The sequence below is a fragment of the Orycteropus afer genome, unplaced genomic scaffold (genome assembly GCF_000298275.1).
Source record: "Orycteropus afer afer isolate SDZICR_OR568_19922 unplaced genomic scaffold, OryAfe1.0 scaffold00065, whole genome shotgun sequence".
Classification (NCBI taxonomy): Eukaryota; Metazoa; Chordata; class Mammalia; order Tubulidentata; family Orycteropodidae; genus Orycteropus; species Orycteropus afer.
In genome coordinates, this window is record NW_006921652.1 from 2,787,810 (window position 1) to 2,813,924 (window position 26,115).

General features: G+C 40.7%; 1 protein-coding gene across 1 annotated transcript in view; it reads left to right on the plus strand.

Annotated features, from left to right (window-relative positions):
* The window catches only part of MEIS1 (Meis homeobox 1), a 155,291-nt gene that overhangs the window by 7,157 nt on the left and 122,019 nt on the right, over positions 1–26,115 (plus strand). The window contains exons 7-8 of the mRNA XM_007940069.1: positions 5,361–5,366; positions 25,574–25,685. Coding sequence (XP_007938260.1) covers positions 5,361–5,366; positions 25,574–25,685 — 118 coding nt within the window. The remainder of the gene's footprint in view (positions 1–5,360; positions 5,367–25,573; positions 25,686–26,115) is intronic.

Genomic DNA, 26,115 nt, shown 5'->3' on the forward strand with positions numbered 1-26,115 from the left:
ATGCATATTGCTTGCTGGGTCACTACCACCTCCTTTTATTATTTGCATATGATTAAGTCCCTTTTAGATACATTTCCATCGAAATGAAAATTTTTGAATAATGTGGCTATTATTGCTTCATTAAGACTGGCTCTGGGATTCGACCTGTAGAGATGAGCTTGTAAAAGCTTTGCCTGCAAACTTGACCTGTTTCTTGTCGCTTTTAATTTTTGTCTTTATTTTATTTACCCTCTGTAATAATGGGAGTGTTAACTGCCAGTGACCGCCTCTGATTGTAGGGCTTTGTTCAAGAGCATCCCCCCCCCCTTTTCCATCTCAAAGAAAAGTGTAGGGTCTGCTTATTTCTTATTTTATTAGGAATAAATCCAAGATAGGTGGTCTAAGAGAGACAGCGAGGGTTTGAAATCTAGCAAATGCTGGCTATTTTCTCCCTGTCTATACGGTTCATTAGCCTGTCTTGTCAGTTTTCCTCGGCCGAGCGCTTCTAGACCTCACTGAACATTGCTTTGTGCAGTGCCCGCTGCAAGCTCGCCCATTTTATTGTACTTAATAGAAAAAATAAGACCAGGCCGAGGTTATAAAAACAGATAAATATGGACTTTCTCGTCGTCCTTTGCATTCATCCTCCAGCTGGTACGTGCTCTGGGCCCGCTGGGTTGGCAGCTTTTGGAAGTGTCAGCGTCAGGGCACCCCGGCGGCTCCCTCGATGTGGCGCTGTGGCGGGTGGGGACTCGGCCCTTTTGCTCTATCCTGCTGGTTCTTTGCTTGCTGCGCCCCCTCCTTTCCTGTGCTCCCTCCAGACCCTTCTTCCGCTGCGTTGCTAAGTGGGGATGACTTTTATTTGGAGTTGCTGGGGAGATTGCTCTCTCACCCCAACATCACTCTTTGCTCCCTGTGTCTCGCTCTCTCTTGTCGCTGTGTCTCAGTATTGGTCCAAAGGAGTTGCAAAAAGGCATTGAAAGAGGAAACATGAGGAGTGGGTGAGATGAAACAGGGCCCAGGACAGCTCTCTGTTGCGAATTGTTGCAACGCGTCTGGACATTTGTGTTGCGAGCCTTCTCCAGCCCCCATGAAGAAGTGAAGGTCCAGAGTTGTTTCTCTTTCTGACTTGGCACGTGAATCCCGTCTTGGGGGAGAGATCAGCTCGCCTTTGTTAAGCCAAAGGCCAGCCTGGCCGGCAGTTTTCTTTTGCTAGATTTGTAATGATCCCGATTGGCCAGTGACTGTCTAGTCGGGTCCTCGCCAGAATGCCCGTTCCCTCGATCTTGGTGTCATCTTAAAATTTTCTTCTCTCAGTATTGCCCTCTTAAAACCCAGGCGAGGTGTCTCTGAGAGACCCCAAGACAGAAGCTCAATTCCTACTTTACTCAAGTTTAAGTGGGGCAGGCAAGGCTGAGCTTTACCAGCGTCAACACTCCACTCCGGGTGTTCATTATTATTTGGCGAGTTGCAAACTTTCGGCAGTATAGACGAGCACACACAACAAGGAGCCTGAGAAATCCTCGAGTGGTCTGGCCGAGCTAGGAAAGCTGTCGGCGGCTCGCTGTCCCAGCCCCTCGGGCTGCCGGGCCTGGAGCCTGGTTCAGCCCGCCAGATCTCGCCCGGGAGCTGTTAAATGCAGATTCAGTAGAGGAACCCTCGGGTAGCTGCTGTTGAATAAAAATTGTAATCCAACAAGCCTAACTAGAAAATGGGATTCTAAAGGCTCCGGAGTGCTGGGTACATAAAGCTATTTGTGCAAATTACAAGAATCGCTTAGGGGCATGAATGAAATCAACACTTTAATTGCCTCCAAAATGAAGATTTATACCCCATTTTCTCAACGAATCATTATTTTATTAAAGTCTAAGATAAAGGACCAAAGTTATGGGGTTCTTTTTAGGGGGGAATACAAAATTGATATGACATCATTGAGTTCTCCCCATACTCCTTCTGTAAACTTTTGTTATCCAATTACCTTAATTTGAGATACACAAAGATTGGTGTGCAATTGTATTAGCTTAAAATGCTCATTTTATTTTCCTCCTCTACCTATAAAATGGAAAGCCGTTTGGGGTATATCTCTTGTCCCCGGCCTGTTAAAAGTAGGCTTCGCAGCTTTGGTAGGGACGCCACATGCTGAGCTCGGGACGCTCTGGGCCTACGGGCGTAGGCGCTCTCGCTTGATCCTGCGGGCTCACTCAGGTCTTAGTTGGTGGGAGAGCAGCAAACCCAAGCTTCCTCCTTTTAATTGTCCGGCTCCCAGGAGCCAGGAGCAAGCATGGCTAGGTCAGTTTTGGAGAGAGGAACGGAGAGTGCGGGACGTACGTTGGATTGTGCCCACAAAAACCTGCTCACCCTTGGGCGCAGGGTGGGCTCCCCCTACCTAGGAAGGTGGGAAGCTAAGGATGAGGCGCCAGGGTCGCACCAAAAACATCAGTTGTCTCTACTGGAATCTACTCGTTCACCCTTGGGGACTCTGGACCCCAAGTGCAGCGCCCTGGGAACTAGGTCCCAAAAGGACAGCCTCTCCACCAATCTGCCAATGAGGCCCGGCCAGTTTGAAGTTCTGCAAAAGGTGCCCTCGGAGACTGGACTGCTACAGGTGTGGTGCGAACGGGGGGCCTCGTTAGCTCGTTAGCTCCTGTGCCTCTGGGGTCTACTCGTGGCAAGGTTTATGTCACTTCACTTGTTTTCCTCGGAGGGCGCGAAGGTTGCCACCCGCTCGGAGACCTGGTATAGACTAACTTGATGTCAGCGTGTTTCCAAGAGGGCTAAATCGGCGGAAATCCATTTGTCCTCTTAGTGTTGTTGGTTTGGGGGAGCTTTTATCAGATTTAGACGCCACTAGAAGCCATGATCCCGTCCCTTACTCCCGAACCCTGTACTGGAGGCCACCCTGAGGCCCCTGGCCTGAGTGCCTCATTCGGCTGGCTCGGGCCTCCCGGGCGCCCTCTCCCGACAGCGGCGCTTCCTACTCCGCACAGCTGCTCCCACCCCCTTCGGGCTGGGGGCAGCGAAAGGCGCAGAGCTGTTCTGCCCTCCTGGTGGGCCAAGGACCGGGTTGCGGGTGTAGAAGGGCACCGCGGCGCGAGGCGTCGAGGCGAGTGTTCCGCCTTGTTGGCGAAGGGAAAGGTCACGGGTCCGAAGGCAGGAGGGGAGAGTGTTGAGGGGCGTAGGGTGGAGTTGGGGGCGCTGCGAGGAGCAAGGCCAGGAAGATCTTGGCCACACAGGCGTTAGATTTTGAATTGCGCTGCATGTAGCAGTTGTCGAATGAAGCCTTCCAGGGTTGTCTGTTGCTCATCGCTTCCTGAATCTAAACGTTTTCAACTCCCAGAAGGGTCAATAGAGGGAGTAGAAAGAAAAGCACAGTTTCCGGGCCCCTAAGGCCGCTTCCCGGGGTGCTCACGCCTGTCTGTAGAGAGCTGGGACTAACTGGCCTCTACTCGGCCACCAGCACGGGCCTTGATTCGCCCTACAAGGCACAGAAACGGTCCCTTTGGATTAGAGTCTTTATTCAACAGCCGTTCCCTGGGGGGTGAGGAGGTGTGTGTGGGGGTGATTCTCGGCTGAATCTGCATTTAAAAGTGCTTGGGCTAGGGCTGGCGGCCTGCACTGGGCGCTGTGTTGCATGTTAATCCAGATTTGTCTCTGACGTCTGGAGAGAAGTAATAATGGCTCACAGGGATGGAACCTGAAAGCTACGCTCTCCAGGCAGATTAAATGCAAAGTGCTGGTGCGCTCCCGGGAGGCAGCCCAAACTGGAGAGCGCCAGGTCGCGCGGACCACGGAGACCCAGGACAACCCTGGGCCGGTGCACTTTGGTTCCCAATTGGGCCTGGGAACCCTGGAGGCGATGGCTTTATTTTAAAAGTTTGGAATGTTGTTTCTAAAGCAGAATTTTGGTTAAAATTCTTAAAATTAAACAAGGACCTGACTGAAACCTCCCTCTCCCTCCAAAGTGGGGTAGTGAGATGTGCCCAAAGGAGATTTAAGCTTTTGTCTTTTGGGAAAGTGTTATCATAAGGAATGGGGATGGGAGAGCAAGGAACAACCTCATGTCCTTGATGAGTTGGAGCTGCTGCTTGGGAAAAAAAAAGAAAAGAAAAGATGAGCCCAGTGGATATTTACTAACACTAGGAGTAGAGGAGGAGCTCTGGTAGCATAGTGCCTAAGGCACTTGACTGCTAACCAGGAGGCTGGCGGTTCAAACCCACCAGCCACTCCTCGGAAGGAAGGTTGGGCAATCCTACTTCCGTAGTGATAACTGCCTCGGAAACCCAAGGAGGGGTCGCTAGGAGTCGGGGCCCGACTCGATGGCAAATAACAGGAGTAGAGGCGGGAGCTCTGGTGGCATAATGCCTAAGGCACTTGACTGCTAACCAGAAGGCTGGCAGTTCAAACCCACCAGCCACTCCTCTGAAGGAAGGTTGAGCAATCTACTTCCGTAGTGATAACTCAGAAACCCAAGGAGGGGTCGCTATGAGTCCGGCAACAGGAATAGAGGCGATTTGTTTTCATCCAATAAGAAGACTGGCACAAAAACAGTAGGGGGCAGTAAAATGGACCCTTTGTCAAGTACTTTGTTTTCTAAGTGCGTGCATTTGATTACATTTGTTGTTGTTGTTGTTGTAAATCGTACATGCCTAATAGGGGTCCAGGAGTTCGGGTGGCATAGTGCCTAAGGCATTTGACTGCTAAGCAGAAGGCTGATGGTTCAAACCCACCAGCCACTCCTCTGGAGGAAGGTTGGGCAATCTACTTCCATAGAGATACTGCCTGGGAAACCTAGGGAGGGGTCGCTGTGAATCGCAATGGACTCCATGGCAGTGAGCGAATAAAGTCCCAGTTCTGCCTGATCCTAGAACCACTCAGACCACAGGTCTTGAGGGCAATGAGTTGGGAGCATTCTCTGACCTTGTTTTTGATTGCTGCTGTTTGTGGGTCATGTGGTCTATTCTTAATTCCTTTTTTTGAAATATGTCAAAGAGAAATTATGGCAAGTTTCTCTTTAATGATTAAATAATAAGGTGTTGACTGCTTGTCACTACACTGGCTAATTGGGATGTTCATTCTAGGTCTTTTATTGCTTAGTACCCTTTGAATTAGAAGTTAGTTGTTTACCAGGTGTATTTTTATTATTACTTTATGACTGATTGGTTTTAGAGTGTATTTATGTCTGAACTTCAGGGCAGAAATGTATTGCTTCTTAATAGGGGCACTTACATTTTAGAAAAAATAATAAGAAAAAAAGAGAAGTACCAGGTACATGCAGATAAGTTGAGATCGAGTACATTGCTAAATGTCTTGGAGTCTGAAAGCTCCAAAAGTTATTCCTGTTTCATAGTTCCTCTCTGTCTACCTCTTACTCTCTCTGGAAGTCCCCTGTGCAAGTTCCATGGTTAATGGAAAGCAATGATACTAATGCTAGTTTGTGCAAAGTAAAGCCCCATAACAGTAACTATTGTTCAGTGATTTAAGTAGCTCTGTGGCAATAGGTCACTCAAATAGCAATCCCTCTCCCAGAAGAATGACTCCATTGCTCACCACTCAGAAACATCTAGAGTGAATGTGTGGGCTATTGCTATTAGTCCTAATGTAGAGATTTTTATTAGAAAACATGGAAAAGTTTAAATAGTAGAGGAAGAGGAGAAGGAAGAGGAAGAAAAAAAAGATAAAACTGTGGACAATGCTTTTTAAAAAATAACTAAAATATCATGCTATAATTGCCCAACTCTGAAAATAAAACAATTTTAAATCATTATGTTTCCAAACACTAGTATGTTTAACTTTTAAAATGTTTGTCATAGTCTGAAAAGATTTAAACACAGCTGTTACAGGGTGATGGAAGGGAAATTATCCAGTAAAACTCCATATTCTTAAAAACAGTGACTATTTGTGGTCCCATAGTAGAAACTTCATGTTTTTTAAGACCAAGCAAATAGGCTAAACTATTACCATAGGGCCTACTTTTTTTTTTTTTTTTTTTAAACTAGTGTGCCTTCCCTCACAGGTGGTGTTGGAAAAACTGAAGTGTGCATTGCAAGTTATACTAAGATACTTGCTGTGTTGAAAATACTGTCAACATGAATTTAAATGAAATTTTTCTGTGTTGGTAATATTATTCTTTCCATTGCAACTACAGTATTTTCTTATGTAATGTAAATGTGTCAAATGGGAAATGGTAAAGTTTTAATGAATGATCATTGAATCATCAAATACAACCCAAGTATATATATAGAAACATTTAAAGTCGGCATATAGCCAAATTCCTATAGGGACTAGCAGGGAAATGATTAAACAATGAACATGAAATAAGACTTCCTGTAAGAAGGTCTATAATTCAACATTATTTGACTCCACTGTCAGGGAAATAGTTGAAGGATAGTAAACTGATACCATTCTCAGTCATTTTTGTTACACAGTCTTAAATGTTTGCAACTGTAGCATTTTACATGGCCTTTTTTTTGATTATGATATCTGTCATATTTGTATCAAAGTAGTACTTGAATTTATGTTACAATTGAAACAAAAATTTTTACCATTTCTCCTGAGTGCCAAAAAAGGAATTAAATGTTTAAAAATTAGCATGAAATTATGAGAAAGTATTCTTTAACAAATGAAGAAATAAAAATAGAACAGACATGACACCATTTATCTGACAGTGGTACAGATGTCAGACATAAAGGTTTTCATAATTCCAAGTAAAAGAAGACTGTTGTAAATCACGTTGGGCTTGGTGTCCTCACTCAGCAGGAAACATCAGGATGTGATACCTGCATAAAAAGGTAGAATTTTCTATACACAAAATGTTGTTGTTGTTAGATGCCCTTGAGTCAATTCTGACTCCTAGAGACCCGATGTACAGCAAGCAGAAGGAAACACTGCCTGGTCCTGTACCACCCTCACAATCCTTGCTATGCTTGAACTCATAATTGTAGCCGCTGTGTCAATCCATCTCCTTGAGGGTCTTCCTCTTTTTTGCTAACCCCCTCCTTTACCAAGCATGCTGTTGTTCTCCAGGGACAAGTCCCTCCTAATAACAAGTCCAAAGTACATGATATGAAGTCTCACCATCCTCACTTCTAAGGAGCATTCTGGATGTATTTCTTCTAAGACAGATTGGTTTATTCTTCTGGCAGTCCGTGGTATATTCATTATTCTTCGCCAACACCGTAATTCAAAGGCACCAATTCTTTGGTCCGCCTTATTCATTGTCCAGCTATCCCATGGTTATGAGGCAATTGAAAACACCACGGCTTGGATCAGGCTCACCTTAGTCCTCAAAGTGACATCTTTGCTTTTTAACATTTTAAAGAGGTCTTTTGTGGCAAATTTGCCCAATGCAGTATGTCGTTTGATTTCTTGATTGCTGCTTCCATGGGCATTGACTGTGGATCCAAGTAAGATGAAATCATACATAAAATATAGGCTCCCAATTCAAGTTCTAATAATAGTTCCAAAATTTGACTTTTGGGATTTGGTAAAAATTGGGATATTTTACTATTCTTAATATGTGTGAGTGAATTTTGCATGTGTAAAAATAGTTTTGAAAAATTCAAGCAGATGAGAATGCCCATGTAGTATGAAAGTAAAAGAACATCCTCACTTCCTCACTCTGTCCTTAATTCAATATGCCATGTTCTCAGGATTATAGGAATTTGAGAATGCTTTTTTGGAATCTTAAATAGTGTCCCTAGAAAGTATACCTATATTAGGCAATTGTTGAAATTCATACACTTATAAATTTGACATTTTAGTAAATAGCATAAGGGATACCCTTTGTAATAAGCAAGAATATACTCATTAAAAAATTTGTAACTAGAATTCAATTTCAATCAGTTTAATGCATTTAAGTGCACACCATTAAAACGATGGGCAACACTTCACTAGACTCTGAACACTCTTTTGCAAAATAGCATTTCTTAATCTAGAAAACATGTCCTTGTTAAAGGAAAATACAAGAGTGCAAATCTAAAATTATTTTATATTTCTCTTAACTTCTTGGCTCAGAGAAAATTGATTAAAATATGCCATAAAGAGTTTGTTCTCCTGTGGGGGAAAAACGCTTATTTCTATTGAATTATACACTTGTTGCCTATTGGTATCATGAGTACATAAAGTCATATACAAGTTATAACCAGAAGTAAGTCATTAACTCTTTTTAAGATATGAAATACAGTGTCTTTTCATGAGCTACACACTACTGTATATGGCATAAATTAATGGAAGATAAATGAGTTGTAAAAATAAATTTTATTTTATAATTTTTAAAAATACAGTTCTGCAATTAATTCCTCCTTTGGCACTTTTTTATGACTCCATTTCAATTAATAGAATTTATACTCATGAGGTAAAGAACCTTGAGGATGCAATATTAGGAGTCTTTTAAAACTTAAATGAGATCATATTATGCCTTTGAAGGAAAGCTTCTACTATTAAAAAATTTACTAAGTAATAGTTTTTAAATAACCACAACTTCATGAGTTTAACAAGTTTGTTGTTGAGTGCTCTTCACTGGAGTGGAACTGCCCTAAAGGGCTTCCAAGGCTATAATCTTCATGGAGGCAGACTGCCCCATCTTTGCTAGTGGGTTCAAACTGTTGAGCTTTCCATTAGCAGCCAAATGTTTTAACCACAGTGCCATCAGGGCTCCTATTTAGAAGTTTGTCCTTGTATTGTTAGGAGCCACCTAGTTGTTTCTGATCATAGCAACCCTGTGAACAACAGAACGAAAGACTGCCTGGTCCTGCGCTATCCTTGCAATCGTGGCTGTGCTGGAGCCCACTGTTGCAGCCACTGTGTCCATCCATCTCACTGAGGGCCTTCCTCTTTCTTGCTGACCTTCTACTTTACCAAGCATGAGGTCTTTCTCTATGGACTGATCCCTCCTGATAACATGTCCTAAGTATGTGGGACACAGTCTTGCCATCCTGGCTTCTAAGGCGCATTCCGGCTCTAGTTCTTCAAGGACAGATTTGTTCATTCTTCTGGCAGTCCACTGTATATGTATATATCTATATCTATATCTATATCTATATCTATATCTATATCTATCTATCTATATATATATAGCCAACACAATAATTCAAGGGCATCAATTCTTTTTCGGTCTTCCTTATTCATTGTCCACCTTTCTTGTGTATATGAGGCAATTGAAAATACAATGGCTTGGGTCCAGTGCACCTTAGTCTTCAAAGTGACATTTTTACTCTTTAATACTTTAAAGAGAAGCTCTGGTGGTGTAGTGCCTAAGACATTTGACTGCTAACCAGAAGGCTGGTGGTTCAAACCCCACCAGCCACTTCTCAGAAGGAAGGTTGGGCAATCTACTTGCGTGGTGATACCGCCTCGGAAACCCAAGGAGGTGTCACTATGAGTCGAAATCAATTCGATGGCAGTGAGTTTGGTTTTGTTCTTCTTAACACTTTAAAGAGATCTTTTTCAAAGAGATAAAAGTAAATAAATAACTAATTTTGAGTGATATTAGAATTATTCCCTGACACAGCATAAGCTAAGCTGGAGTTAATTGTCTTTGCTGATAAATTCCCATTTCTACAAATTTTTCTTTACTCTTTAACACATGATATATATTTACTATTCATTAGCTGTAAGTATCTGTGTTGTTGATGACTATTTAGAAAGGAACAACTATAGTTGTTTCTTCCTCTGATCACTTCTTTTATTTGGTAAACCATCTTCTGCCTGAGATTTGAACTAGAGCTACTTTGGTGGATCTCGTTTTCCCTTTTGAGTATCTTGTGGATTATTATCCACACGTGGGTTTATTTTACTGAGACAATGAAAAATGTTACTCACTTTAGAATAGGAATGAATAGAGACCAAAGTATCAGATATTCCCAACCTGTGCTTTACAATAGGTGCTCTGGTAGTGTAGTGCCTAAGGCATTTGACTGCTAACCAGCGGCTGGCAGTTCAAACCCACCAGCCACTCCTCAGAAGGAAGGTTGTGCAATCCACTTCCTTAGTGATACTGGCTTGGTAACCCAAACAGGGGTCTCTGAGTCAGGATCCTCTCAACTGTAGCCAGTGCTTTACAATTAGGCAAAAAACTGAAAACTTATTCTTGTTTGCTTTCCCTAGGGCTGTGAATATATGATAGAAAGATTCATATCAGCCCCTTTGTGGTCTTCCTCTTAAAGCCTAAATGTTTGTTTTCAATGGCTGTATTCTTAACTGATGGTGCATATTTGATCCCAGACCTCCATGATTTGCATTTTTTTTCTGAATTTGCATTCACATTATGTCCCATAGAAACTTCTTACAGTGGAGTGTGCTTACGACTATAATGAAACTCTGGAAAATGAAGTTTATAATGAAATCAAATAGCCATCCAAAGGACAATGAAGGGAGCCATTTGATGTTAACCTAGAGTATTCTCATCCCATCCCAACTTGTAAAAGATTTATCTCTCTTTTTCTAACAAATATTAGAAGCTGGATGAATAAGAATTTCTTTGACAATAAAACTCCTCTTAATGGTTCCATTAATGTTCTCCAACATTTATTTAATTTGATAGACAAACTATAATTAACTGTGACCTATAATGTTTTCTGTTATTCAGAGGCGATTCCTTAGTGATCTGAAAACTTAATTTCAGCATCTAAGGTTGTAAGGTATATTTGTCCTCCATACATGAAGCAGAGTGTGTATCTACAGGACTTCAAAAGGAGATGATTTTGGTGGCATTTGGGGGAAGCAATTTTTATAGTGTAGAGCTATCAGCAAATTAACCATAAGAGGTGGACTTCTGAATTTTTTGTTTGTTTTTTGCCTTCTTTTCTCTTTATTGTGATTTAAAAGTTACTCTCCTGGAAACCAAAACCAAACACTGTGTGTTTCATGGGACAAAAACCTATATATATTACAGTTTAAATCTCATTATTTATTGATTCTAAAAGCCAGCAATGTAGAGAGAGAATTAAAAATAACAGAGAATAGTACTAAGCTATTAGCTATAATGCTGTAATCAGAGCAGTAGAATTAAATTGGGTGTTTTGGGTTTAGTTGGAGCATTTACTCAAAAGTTCCCACAAGATTTAGAGTTTTGAAATCTTGTGTAAGGATATTTCAGTGTAAATATTTTGTGATAACTCACCATTGACTACTGCTTTGATTTGAAAGTGTCCATTCATACAAGACTCAGTCTCATGAGTAGCCACCCTGCCCTTCACTCTTGAACAGTTCAGATAAATGTATTATTTATTTACAGTCTATTGTATACATTATTTATAGGAAATATGCCATAACTCTACAGAGCATATGGAATTTATCTTTGTGAGATAGAGGTGGTGTCTCTGCCAAAAGTGGCATAGCCCTAAGTAGATAATAAAGATTACCCTCAATGTGTAGATGAATATCATCACTTACAGAGTCATTGCATATTTGTGTTTTATAGCCCCTGATGCAAATATAGTTTGCAATTGCAATTTTCATTTTAGTTGTCATAGTTATTTTGGCTCCAACTACTGCCAGAAAAAGAAAAATCAGGAATTTTTACATATTGGAATTAATCTTGGTGATAAATTAATATTTGAGAGGGAAAAAAGATAGAGGGTAAGAGTATCATTTAACCCTTTCCTTCCTTTCAGCATGTTTTCTCTGTCCCTAACTTGTTCTCAAATTTTCTGAGGAATATTATCCATGAAATTTTTAACACTGGTTGTGTAATTGGTGCTTTGGCCTATTGTTTCACCATGTTTTGGGATTTTATAAGCTATGTAAGTGACAAGTCATCAAGAGAAATGTCAGATTCATTGTGTCCTACAGTTTCTTGCACAAAATAATAGAAACATATACATCAATGGTGCTTCTGTGCATATCAAATACATTGTTGATGTTCAAGTATTTTTATTTTAATAGTCGTTCAAAGCCAGTAACAATCTGCATTTGAGTAAGTATAAACATTTTTAGTCACAAATTTGGAATTTGCAGAAACTCAATTTTATTTTCCAAATGACCTTGCCATTTCAATTAGGGACATTGTTCTTTACTCTACTGTTGCAATATTCTAAAGGTTTGCTTGCCACCTTAATTGTGAGTTGTTTGAGTAGTTAATATTTATTGAGGGCATGTAAAGAACATGCCAATAAAGAAAGAGGAGAATAAAGCATTAACAAATCAATTATGGGGCTTTCCTTAGTATACTTCTAATATTCCAAATGCTCTATAACTGCTGAAATAGTATAAGTAGCCTCTGGAATAATAGCCTTAGGTATGGCTGAAGGATGACATTCTGATTGCCATTCTTAAAAATACTTGGTGCTTCTTAAAAAGTGCACCAACACTGCAGCTCTGTGTTCTGCCACTGAAATTCACACTTGCTTTGGCTGGTATCTCAGTTAAGTGCCTTGAAAAACAGAGAACAGGGCCATCGTAGGAACGAGAAAGTCAAATTAAATTTTAAGATGCTTTGAAAAGAGCCTCTTTGATGATTTTCCCCAAGATAAATAATACCAGAAAGGGAATAATCTTCTCCCCACCTCCAAATTTAACACTATCAGAGAGCTTACAAGTTCTGAAATCCTTGAGGAGTAACAGACATTTAAAAAATGAAATGTGATTGAAAATATAAAAAGCTGCAAGTGCTTCAAAAGAGGTAAATTAGAACATACCCTATTACTAATTATTAATGAGAATCAGTGGTAAAATATAAATTTCCAAGATTTTTTTTTAAATCCAAAATACAGTGGTATAATGTAGTGGTAGAATAAAATAGGACTACATCTTGGCTGAATTTTCTTTCTTCTTTCTCACTTCACAATGATGGATCATATGGTTAGAGAGTTTAGAAGGAGAAGAAAGAAAACTCCATAAACAGTTGAAAGAGAACAAGTATTCTATTTGCAACTTTTAGTTCCATCCTTTGAGGCAGGTGGTGTCCCTGTGAAGTATATGTAATTTAAAGTCAGTGTGCTCTGGGTTTGAATCTAAATCTACTTCATTGAGCTATTGCAAGAACTAAATAAGAACACATGTAAAGCGTTTAGCATAGCAAATCATCAATAAACAGTATCTACAGTAAATCATGGTTTAGCTTCTTATTTGTATTCTGCCTACCCTCCAAAAACATGAATTTGATTTGGGGAGGGAAGACTGGGTACTGGTTAGTGGAAGGGGGAAGTGTTATTGTATAATAATAACATTTAAGAAAATATCATTGTAATCCTTACTAAGAGGGGTCACCATTTTTCTGATGTCATATTGGTGTGAAGAAGACCAGGCACTCAGATGTCTTGCTGACATACCACAGTGAGTTACTGTAGGTTCACTTTTCAGTTATACTTCAAATGATAGTTATGTGCAGATCTTACTTTAACTACTTTTTTTTTCCCTCTAGACTTCTGAGTGCAAACGTTTCATGCTAATAAGATCCAATAGTTTACAGAGTCTTGTTATCTGCTAGTACTTGGGATACAATGTTTTCTATGTTAGTGGAGTTATTGAATGTTCTCTTTGCTAGGATGGTTGCCTAAAAAGTTTGTGGTTTGAGATTGCTTTATTTAAGACACTTTTGAGTTTATTTTATCTTAATTTGTTTGCAGAACCAGGAGCACTGAATACTAAGTTACAAACATAAAATAAAACACTGGGAAGCAAACCCTTTTATGCAAAGGATTTTATAGCACCAGATATACTGGAAAATAATTCACAGATTTTTCCTCTAGTCCTAAGCAGAAATGATAGACAATAATCTAAATTTCAGCACCTAGCTCTCAGTAGATAACTGAAGAATATAATTTGAAATATTTGGATATAAATATTTAGAAATGTAACAGTGCTAGTTGGGTCAGGGATTTTTTTTTTTTTTTTCATTTATAGGTATGATTTCTGGAGTAGAAGCTAAGGAATCTTTATAATCATTAAATTTGGTAGTTATATTTTATTATTAGCATTCCAACCATGATACAGCAGCACAGAAAAATGAAAGGTTATAAAAACATAAATAAGTACTTTTACAAAAGTTACTAATATGGTAAGGCTTTATCTTCTGTCCATGAGATTTTTCTCCACAACAAACTGCATAGTTGGATTTGGGTATTCAGTACACTTGAATAAATTTCTAAATTCTGCATTAACACTTTATGACTTTGCAGTTTTGAGATTTTGGTCAAACTGGTTATCAACTCTTGGTCGAAGTTGCCCTTTGGACATAGTTATTCTCTTTTCTTGCAATTTGTCTGAACAACATATCCCCATGATGGAAATCTTCTTAGTCCACAATGGGGTTATTGGGATGGAGTGAGTATTGATCTCAATGTAGAAAAACTGATCAAAAAGTATCAGTACTGCATGATTTCAGTGGGAAACCTCTTGAAATACTGTGGGCTAAGTTTTCTATCTATAGAGTTCTACTTAGAATTGTGGATTCAGTTTTAACTTTTTGCATGAATTAGCTCTGTGGATTAATAAAGAGCTGCCATTCTCAATGTGAAGACCTAAAAGATATCAGGCTGTGGGAAGGTAGGGTTTTCAGGAGCACTGGCAGTGACAGGATGCGGGGAGTGACCCATGACCCTGGGCCTGATCTTTCTAAGGTCATTGCCCTTACCTACCAGAGCAGCTAGCCCCCAAGTATAGAGCAGAAGATAAAGCATGGACTTTTGCAAGAAAGTAGGCAAAATGTTTGCTAACCTAAAAGCTGGTGGTTCAGATCCACCCAGTAGCACCACAGGAGAAAGGCCTGGCATCTGCTTCTGTTAAGATTGCTGAGGTGTGGTCAAGTCAGTTTCAAATCATAGCCTAAGAAAACCCTATGGAGGATAGTTCTACTGCATACACATGGGATCTTCATGAGTCAGAATCAACTCAAAAGCAACTAACAACAGCATGCAAAATATTTAGTATATATATTACATTTAGTTTAAATTAGTTTTCCCCAGCATTTTTACCTTCTTCTTTATGTACTTGCTGTGTGCACCTTGCTCTGTGTATGTGAGTGGGCATGCACATGTACACCTGTGGGTCATTGGGTCTGAATCCAAGGCTTCAGTGATTCCTGGAGCTTGTACAATCACTTGATACAGAACTGTTCATTTAAAGATGAAATTGCTCCTTGGAGAGTTTTCACTAAAGGCAAAAAAAGCACAAAAATTCTTCTCCTCCTCCCTACATGCCTCATTATACAGATAGAGGATTCGATATTCAAAATTTTTTAATTTTTGTAGGCTTTATTTATAGTACATGAAAAGTGAAAAATATAGAACTCAGTTTACTGGATGCTGTCTCTACCTCCACAAAATACCCACTGCTACCATAAGTATCTCTGGTGGTATAGTGGTTTATGCATTTGGCTGCTGACCAGAAGGTTGGAGGCTTGAATCTACCAGCCACCCCACATGAGAAAGATGAGGCAGTCTGCTTTTCTGTAAGGATTTACAGCTTTGGAAACTCTATGGGGTCACTATGTGTCAGAATCGACTCAATGGCAGTGAATTTGGTTTTGGTTTTATCATTATGACCATATGTGTATGTGTGTGTGTGTGTGTGTGTATGGTCCATATGCATACACACATATATATGGAAGCAAATATCAAAGTTCTTAACAAAAACCCATTGCCATTGAGTTGATCTTACTCATAGTGACCCTACAGGACACAGAATTGCCCCATAGAGTTTCCAAGGCTGTAATCTTTACAGAAGCAGACTGCCACATCTTTCTCCTATAGAGCAGCTGGTGGGTTCAAACCATGGAACTTTTGGTTAGCAGCTGAGCATTTTAACCACTGCACTACCAGGGCTCTTTTTCTTAGCTGTTAAGGGTTTAGAAATCTACCTTAGTGAATTAGATGTTAGAATTATGTTGTGTGTACATGTATTGGCTGGCACCAGCACAGCAAGTGCCATAGCTAAGGGATAATTGTGTACTCATGGAGATGCATTTCTAGATATAAAGTCCACAACAGCAAATATGGTAGGGCTGGTGTAGCGAGAGGAAGAGGTGTGTTGGATTTTCATTGTCTTACCACTAATTTCCCATCTGCCCTGACTCACCAGAATTACCCTTCAGGCCTCTATTAAGTGGGGGTAACAAGCACATTTTATCACGGCATTAAAAAGGATTCAGCAAGAACCAGACCTACAGACTTGGCAAAAACAGGGCAGTGGGGGAGGGGGCAGGGAAGGAAATGAGGAAAAGGAGGAGAGTTGATGAAGACACTGGGAAGAAATGTTCCAGGGAGATAACATTTAAAAAAGATTGCCTTCTCACTGAAGACAAGCATAACCCACCACTACAAGACCTCAGACCCAGCCAGTTGGCTGAGCACCATCACCTTTCTTTCCTTTATCATCTTTCAGTAGGACAGAGTGTACACTTAGAAAAGCGTCCTCTAAAACACTGTTTCACAGAATGTTGAGACCATCCTCAAGCACATTTAAATGTGGTCCCTGAATCTGCAGTGTGCATTTACTCTGAACTAGTAATTTATCAATGCTTCTGGCATTTAAAAACACCTAAAAGCTTAAAAAGTAAGAGGACAGTTTTACTGTGTTTTAAAACAACACAGTATTGCCTGAACTTGTCTTGGCTAACTGAAGTTTGCTTAATGATATCCAGGGAGTTTTTTTTTTTTTTTTTTTAAATCCTTATAAAGAAATTTACCTTTTCTTTTTTTAGGAGTTAATTTGAATTTGAGGTTGAGTAGACACAGCCTCAAAGGGACTAGGTTTTGTTGGGCTTGTGAGGAGTGGGCTTTATCTAAGGCGCTAGTAAACTGTTTTTATTGTTAGCTGATGTAAAGTTGGCCCCCAGCTCATGGTGATCCCATGCACAATGAGATTGGAGCACTGTGTATGATCTGTAGAATTTGACTGGCTGATTTGAGAAGTAGATCTTTCTTCCTAGTCTGTCTTAGTCTGGAAGCTCCACTGAAACCTGTTCAGCCTCATAGCAACACATAAGCCTCCCCTGACATATGGATGGTAGCTGTGCATGAGGTGCATTGACTGGGTATTGAAGCTGGGTCTTCCACATTGTTGTTGTTGTTGTTGTTATGTGCCATCAAGTCAGACCCGACTCATAGTGACCCCTCCTTGGGCTTCCGAGGCAGTATCACTACGAAGTAGATTGCCTGACTTTCCTTCTGAGAAGTGGCTGGTGGGTTTGAACCACCAGCCTTCTGGTTAGCAGTCAATTGCCTTGGGCACTATGCCACCAGAGCTCCATCTTCCACATGGAAGGTGTGAATTCTACCATTGAATCACTACTGTCCCTTCCTAGCAAACTGTAGGTGCTCAATAAGGGTTGGTTGAGTGAATTGGATGACTATATGGTATATTTGGATTATCAAATTAGATGGCTATGGGTACCACCTTGAGTTTCAAATCGATTAAACTTGTTGTTGTTGTTATGTGCATTCGAGTCGGACCTGACTCATAGCGACCTCTCCTTGGGTTTCCGAGGTAGTATCACTACGGAAGTAGATTGCCCCATCTTCCTTCTGAGGAGTGCTGGTGGGTTTGAACCGCCAACCTTCTGGTGAGCAGTCAAGTGCCTTAGGCACTATGCTACCAGAGCTCCTAGATTAAATTTATCAGATTTTAAATACCTTTAAATAGAAAATTTTGTCAGTACCCTCCTTCCTCTAATTTCAGGTGCACATAGAAAGATATGTATGGGTGTTTTACAACAGTATTTGGCCTTTTCTTTCTTCTTCTCTCTAGACGTGAGTTTATATGTTTCCTTTTTTTCTGGAATGGTATCAGTGACTGAGGGGTGTGTACAAGGAATCTTCTCTGCTGATGCTCTGTCCATGTAAGGATCTTGAGAGATACCATTTAGACAGAAGTGAAAAGTTAAAGGAGTAGGGATAGTGCCTAAAGCACTTGACTGCTAACCAGAAGGCTGGTGGTTCAAACCCACCAGCCACTCCCTGGAAGGAAGATTGGGCAATCTACTTCCATAGTGATACTGCATTGGAAACCCAAGGAGGGGTCGCTATGAGTCAGATCTGAATTGACAGCAAAGAGTTCGGTTTTTTGGTTTGGCCCTGAGAGTGTGGGATGGAGGTGTTCAGTGAGCCTGTCTACTATGCATGGGCGTGCAGACTATGTGTGTGGGCATATGTGCGTGCACACATGCAGATGTAGGGATGTGAACATATATGTGTGCATGTACATTGTGCACGTTGACGCAATCCCCAGGTGGACTGGTGACTCCTCTGGTCTAGAGGGACTAGATTGTTCACTTTTGGAGAAGAGCCAGCCCTTTCAGGTCTCTGGAGATCATTTCCTAAAGAGACTCTAGTGGTTTGAAAGAGTAAATGTACCTCCCAAAAGAGAAAGCTGCCTATTAGTAGGTGTAGACAGACTCCAGATTTTGAGTACTGTGACTATTTGATCAATTTCTATGTAGCTGCTAGCTGACCTCTTGAGAGTCAAGACCACTAGACTTTCAATTATCTGCCTTTTTGAATGGTCTGGAAATGGTATGGGATTGAAGGATAAAAGTTTAAAAAAACAAAAACCCAGCTATTTATTTTTGGCTGGAAAAACGTGATTGTGGCATCATATGTGGTGAATGGCCAAACAAGAAGTTATGTGAAAGTGTTTTGTATGCTGTAATGTGATTTATAAATATTAGGTATCAGATTAAACTTGATGGGTTTGGGAGGAGCAAACCACCTGTAAAATCTTATTATTCTAAGGTGAAAATAAGATCAGTTTGCATTCCCTAGCACACAGCAGCTGGGAGATAGCCCAAGGCTTACCAAACTGAGCAGCAAGCCAGCTCGAGCTAACTATTCTTCCCAGAAGATCTGTAAACTGAATACACCTGTATGTAGATGTTCCTGGGTTGACTAGGTCAATCTATGTTATTGCAATGAAAACTACAGAAACTGCCATTTATTGAGTGCTTGGCATTTTATGTCTGCAGGGGCATATATTTTACCCCTGTTTACAGAGTAGGACCTAAAGCCTTAGACAGGATGTGACTTGTCTAAGACAACATAGCTAGCCAGCAAGAGGCATAGCCATGTTTAAATTGAGATCTGTCTAGCTCCAAATTTCCTTTCTTTCAACTATGCCATGCTGTAATGAAGTATTACTATATTTTTTATAGTAATGTTTGTGTGCACATAAGTATGTGAGAAGTTTTTAAATTGTACAAGTCTTTTTTAGGTGATATTTAAAACAAGGGATCACAGTATCATGCAGTAATAGAACACAGAGATTTTTCCATATATTACTAAAATTATTCATTCATTCAAAAACATATTTGTATCTACCATGATACAAAAATTTTCCTAGGGTTTAGAATGTAAGGTGAATAAGATACAGTCCCAGACCTTAAAACATTTATAGTGTAAAACTGGGGACAGGCACAGAGCAACATAAGAGTGCAATGGCAGAGGTGTGTATGAGATGCTCTGAGTAATCAAGGAAATAGAGCTGGTTCATACTGGGGTCTACATATATGTTTAGGGAAGGCTTTCTGGGGGTGGTGATATCTGAGATTTGCCTTAAATAACATGTAGGAAGTAATTAGTGGTCAGGGTCAGGCAGGGAAGAGCAGGCAGATGGAAGATGAACTTGAGCCTGGAGGGATAAGCAGCAAGATATCTACCAAAAATCATATATAGTTGGGTGCTGCTGGACAGTAAGCAAAAAGGAGAAGAATAGTTCCCAGAGGGTGGATTATGAAAGGCTTTGTATACCAGGCTAAGGACCCTAGCTTATATTCCATTGGCAGTAAAGAGACTTTCCTTCTTTCAACAATCTTTTTTTCTGAGTGCCAGTGAGTTACTGGGCACTGTGCTTCATCCTCAGGATGCAGTGGTGAGCAAGACTGACACAGTTTCTGCCCCCTTTAAGCTTATATTCTCTAACAGCCCTGGGGGTTCAATTGTTAAAGCATTTGGCTGATAACCAGAAGGTTGGCAGTTCAAACCAACCAGCTGCTCCATGGGAAGAAGATGAGGCAGTCTGCTTCCATAAAGATTTTGTTGTTGTTGTTGTTATGTGCCGTCGAGTCAGCCCTGACTCATAGCAACCCCTCCTTGGGTTTCTGAGGCAGTATCACTACAGAAATAGGATTGCCCAACCTTCCTTCCGAGGAGTGGCTGGTGGGTTTGAACCGCCAGCCTTCTGGTTAGCAGTCAAGTACTTTAGCCACTATGCTACCAGAGCTCCTCCATAAAGATTTACAGCCTTGGAAACCCTGTGGGGCAGTTCTACTCTGTCCTATAGGTTTGCTGTGAGTTGGAATCAATTCAATGGCAGTGGATTTTAAGCTTGTATCCTAGTGAAATTGAGCCTTTTTAAAGTTGGGAAGTGTTGGGGGCCTGAAGAAGAGCAATCACTAAGATGGAGAGAGAGAGATTAATTTGAGATCGCTTTACAGACAAAAATGGGCAGGACTTGATAATTGATTAGATGGGAAGGTGGTGAGAGAGAGAGTGAGGTCATGATAGTTCTCAGATTTATACCGTGGATGGATGGGTCTATACCTATTAGGACTGAGAACAAAGAAGAACTAGTAGGAGATTTGGTGGAGAGATGAAGTGTGTGGCTTTGGGCTTGTTCAGTGAGGCAGACATTTTTGGAGAGAGATAAAACTAGTTGCCATTGAGTCACCTCTAACTCATGACAATTCCTTGTGTGTCACAGTAGAACTGTGCTCTAGAGGGTTTTCAATGGCTGATTTTTTGGAAATAAATTGCCAGGCCTGTCCCAGGTACCTCTGAATGGACTTGATTCATCAGCCTTTTGGTGAGCAGATGAGCATGTTAACTGTTTTTACCACTCAGGACTCCTTGCAGACAGATGGTTAGTAGGTATTTGGACATGCAAGCCTTAAAACCAAAGAAGAGATCCTGAGACACAAATTTGGAAGCGTATGGGCGACAACAGTTCAAATCATGATAGGGAAAATAATTGTCCAAGGAAAACATGGACATTGATAAGAGGACCAAATCCTGAAGTATGTCCAAATTTAAGGCATAGTTGGAAAAAGAATTCATCAAGGAAAGGGGGGAAATAAAAAAAAAAATTAAAAAAAGTCACTGGCAGATAGCTTTATTCAGGAAGGTAGACTAGCTTTTGAAGTTACAGTTTGTTAGAATATTCATGACACAGTAACTGATGAACTGTTCAGTTTAGTATTTAGTATTTTCTAAGTGCTGAAGACAAGTTAAGGGAGCCCTTGTGGTGCAGTGGTTAAGTGCTTGGCTGCTAATCACAATGTCAGCAGTTCGAACTCACCAGCTACTCTGCTGGAGAAAATGTGGCAACCTGCGCGGGTAAAGATTTATAGCCTTGGAAACCCTGTGGAGCAATTCTGTTCTGTCCTGAAGGGTCACTATAAGTTGGAACTGACTCAGTAGCAATGGGTTTAGGAACACAAGGCATACATCATGCTGGGCCAAGAAAGCGGAAGACAGAGGACATTAAGCTACTGTTCTTGCCCTGGAGGAGCCTATAGTTAGGGGAGGCTATTGCTTCTATTTCACTCCCACACACCAGTGAAATTGCCTTATAAATGAAAAAAAAATACCACTCAGTGAATTCTAGCTTTGCATCATGAAACACACATAACTTACTTTGTTGAATTATTTTTGAGGAATGGTGGAAAGAAATGGGTGTAAAGTATTCAAGCTGTCAAAGACAGAAGACATGGGTGGAATCATACATACATGCTTTAAAGGTACAATTAAAATGGCTCTCTCAGGGCTCCAGAGCTAGGAAAACATAGGTGGAAATTAAAGAGAATACTTCTTGGTTTAGATGCTATATGATGTGTTTATATCTTGACCAAGAAGAACTTTCTGATGGAGCCAGGCCATAGCTGACTTCTTCTGTTTATGTCAATTCATATATTGTCTGGAGGACAATGTTGTTAGCTGTTGTCCAATTGGCCTTCCACTCATGGACACCCTATGCACAGTGGAACAAACTGCTGCCCATTCATGCACCGTCCCCATGATCGTCTGTGGATGGGACAGTTGTGCTCCACAGGGTTTTCACTGGGTGATTCTCAGAAGTAGCTCACCAGGCTTTTCTTCTGAATCCATCTCAATCTGCAAGTTCTGCTGGAACATATTCAGTATCATGGCAACACACAAGCCTCCACTGGCAGGTGGTGGCTGTGCATGAGGCACATTGGTTGAGAATCAAACACAGTTCTTTGCATGGAAGGCAAGAATTCTACCACTGAGCCACCAATGGCCTCACCTGCAGGACCAGTGGCCCTCAGAATTGGAGTTACAGTATAGACTTGAGATCTTTTCAACCCTGGTATACCTGTTTAACCCTGTGTATTCCTAAAGCAGCAGTTCTCAAACTTTTGGGGCATCACATACCCCTTTGAGAATCTGATGAAAAATCGTGAATGCTATGCTGGGGTTGGGGGTGGGGAATAAAAGTACTTACATAAGTACAAATACTGTTAAAACAAGATCTCCTTGGAGTCTTCCATAGCAAGTCCATGGACTTCAAGAGGTTAGGGCCTCTTGTCTTGGTGTATTTCCAAAGGATGAGAACACAGCCACTGTTATCTCTGGAATTATATACAGTGAAGTAAAAAATATCTTTGGGACTTAATTTAAAACCATGACTAAGGTTTACTATGCATCTAATGGGTGCATCATTTGATTTTATTCTGACAGCCTTACTTTACAAGTGGCCCCAAGCAACTCACAACTTCATAGATATATGTACATAATCATATGCACATATTTTATCTTAAAAATAATAATGATGTTGTTTGGTGAAACCACATATAGTCACAGAGATATATTATTGTAATTGAGATTCTCTAGTAGATGGGATTTTGGGGGATTCTTTCTGGAATAGGGCTGTCTTACATATTTATACTGGAAGAGTTCATGAGCTATTTTTGATACTTAGACTTTAATCATGCTTAATGAACTGAACAAAACATAATTCGTGCTTTGTTTGGGTAACCTTTTGGATTTCTTCTAATGCTCAGTTTCATCTGACTACACCATTCTCGAATTGCTAATACACAAAATGCTAATTCAAGAGAGGACCACAGAAGTTAGATTTCATTTCATAGAAGTACATTCCGTATTCACATACCTTCTGGAGGAGCAAAGCTGTGAGAAGAATGCTATTAGGTGGAAAATATTGGCTCCCACCTTTGGTGAACACACAAATTTAAACATATAGGTTGTACACAATTTGGATAAACTGAGGTGGAATCCAACATTTCTTGCATGAGTGCCTGTATAATGTGGTGATAGCTGTGAGAAAAGAGGAGCCCAGCATCTAAGACCCAACACAATGAAAATGCAATGAATTGGAATGCCTCACAGATCATAGCGGAATCAGAATTTCCAGCAAGGAAAATCTTTTCATGGTGAATTAAGTGGTGGATGAAGAAAAATGGTGATGAAAAAAGGTAGGCACAGATCACAAACACTGAGCTCAGGGCTCACTGCTGAAGATTTAAGAACCTTAGCTAAAGCTATGCAGAATAGAATGTGGAAAATTGAATTTACTAAACAATTAAGCATTGAATTAATCTACATCCTGCACAGTAGAAAAGTGGGGGAGGGAGTGGAGCGGAGCTGAATAAATCAGTGGAGCTCATTAAAAGATAGTGAATATATCAGGTCTGTTGTAGCATAAAGGAGGACAGTTTCCTGTATAACATGGAATAATTCTTTGGTTCTAAGTCACCTTTTTGGAGTCCTGGTCTTAATCAGATTAACAAACATGCTTCTGATGAGGTGCGTCTGTTGCTCTACATTTTAGCTTGTTATCACTAGCTTTTCTATTAATTACAAGTCAGATCACCAGTCAACAATAGTAGTGAGGGACAACATAAATAAAACGAGAGTGCCCGGGAGATGTCACTCGCAGGATCTCGCGCATCCTGAAACTCCCACGGGTTCCTGCAGCCTCCCACATGCCTTGCCGGTCTTTTGTTCAATTACAGTTAATGCAATAGTTTGCCATTTTCTCCTTCTAATTATATTTTCAAGTGGGATTTGTAGCACATAGAAAAACATCCTTTTACATGTAGAGGCACCGGGGTTTTGTGCCTGGCATTGTCTGTCCCCTGGGTGCTGTACCATTCTTTCTGCAGAGCTCTGAATAAACAAGTCCCCCTTTTAGAGCTGCAGTTGTACAAACTGAAAATTTATGCATTAACCGTTTGCATTCTGAGCATGTGTCCCAGATTACGTCTTACAGCATTCTTCTGGTATGCTGCAGAAAGCATGTTTGTAAGAAGCACTTCTTTCACAGCTCACATATCTTTCAATCACAGCAGCAGCAGATCAATTAGCACTGTTTTTTAGAATATGCATAATGGTTGAGTCAAACATCCAAGTGGCATATCTTTCTGCAACTTCATTTCATTCTCCAGGCTGCATTAGGACTTTGGCCATGATGATAGACTATGTGGCAGGGAAAGCATCCTTTTCAGGAAAAGTGAATCCTTCCCTTTGATTCCTAGGCAGTGGGCCTCTTAGACAGGATCTTTACTTTTCTTTCCTTGGGTGTCTAAAACATTTTGATCTCCTCAGTCCTTCTTATCTTCTCTGAGATATAAAAATCCTTTTCAAGAAACAAGCAAAGAGTGCTTTGATTTTTCAAGGCATGTTAAAAAGGTTGGGAGGGTCAGCAAATGTTAATGTTCCACAGTCATGAGCCATCACACTGTATGGCTGAGATGATGTACATATACTTTACATCCGAGATCATCCTGCCTTCCCACTTGTAATCTTGGGGACAAGATCCCTCACTAGCAAAGAATCAGCTTTCTCTTTTGCACCATTCCTACTGTGTAGGATGACCAGTGACTCACAAGGCTGTTTCTGAAAGCTTGCACTACAAGCTAATTAAAATCTTTTCTGGTGATAAAGGGAGATTTGGGAGAAGTGTTGCCATGCTTGTTTTTCCCAAGAATTTAATTTACGGCCAATTTTTCCTATCTGAATGTTACTTTCAAATGCATCCAGTGATAAGAAGCAACATCTGTTTTCCGTTCAATAGTACAAGAAGGCTCGGCATGGGGCTGAGTGTACACAGTCCATGTGAATCTATTGTTATTCTCATTTCTTTTTTTGTCACTGTGCCTGGACCATTTACCATGTACCATCAGGCAAACAGCTGACACATACGAGCTATTATGGACCCAGGCCTAATTGTGAGGTCTTAAAAGCTCTGCCATGTTTGTTTTCTCGGATGAATCCGAGGCCCCTATAAACCACAGGGCTATAGACCATCACTCTCATTATGCATTTGCAGAGTAGCAGACCATCGTGCCAGAGGGTTTGTTGGTTTTATAAATATAGTCAGAATCAAGTGGCAACTTTATTTTTCCCCTCTTTGCCTGGAATGTTTCTATGTTCCTTGGTAATAAAGCATGCAATTACTTACAGAAAAACTAGTTTGTAGATATGATCTTAGCTTGGAAGAAGAGATTGACAAATTTAAAATGTGCCAATAAAGCTCTGAACTGGAACCACTCTTGGAGGTGGCTGGGAGGGATGGGCATGGTTGTCCAGTCTAGCCTTTTACCACTTTCTCATTATGCAGTGAGGTCTTACTTGACAAGCACTAACAGAAGGCTCCATTTGGATTTCTGATTTGTGCCCCACAGCCCTCTTGGAACAGAGATCACGATGACACGGCATCTACCCGTTCAGGAGGAACCCCAGGCCCCTCCAGTGGTGGCCACACATCACACAGTGGGGACAACAGCAGTGAGCAAGGTAGGAGAGGTGTTCTCATTCATTTTGCTACCTGTTTTATCTTTAGGGGTTGGAAAATCAGAACTGTCTGGTTAGTTACTATTTATCAGTTTTTCCTAGAACATCAACCCCATATAATTAGAGAATCAGTTCATTTTATTTTATTCCTTGACCCATTTCTTCTCCTATGCCATTCCTGCTGCCTAACAGCCCATCACCTGGCTACCTCTGTAAAACAGGGCCAGGGAGTTGAATGAGAGCAAGAGTAGAGAAGCAGATTGGAAGTTCAAATGTGCATAAATAGTATGCCACTAATACTTGTGGTGCAAATCAAAAGAATGATGGATTATAACTTGCCTTCAAATGCTTTTGAGGGGCTTATGAAGAAACACCCACTAGGATTTAAAGTTAAGGATGTCTTGAAGATACTTAGAAGGCAGTCAGCCTGTTG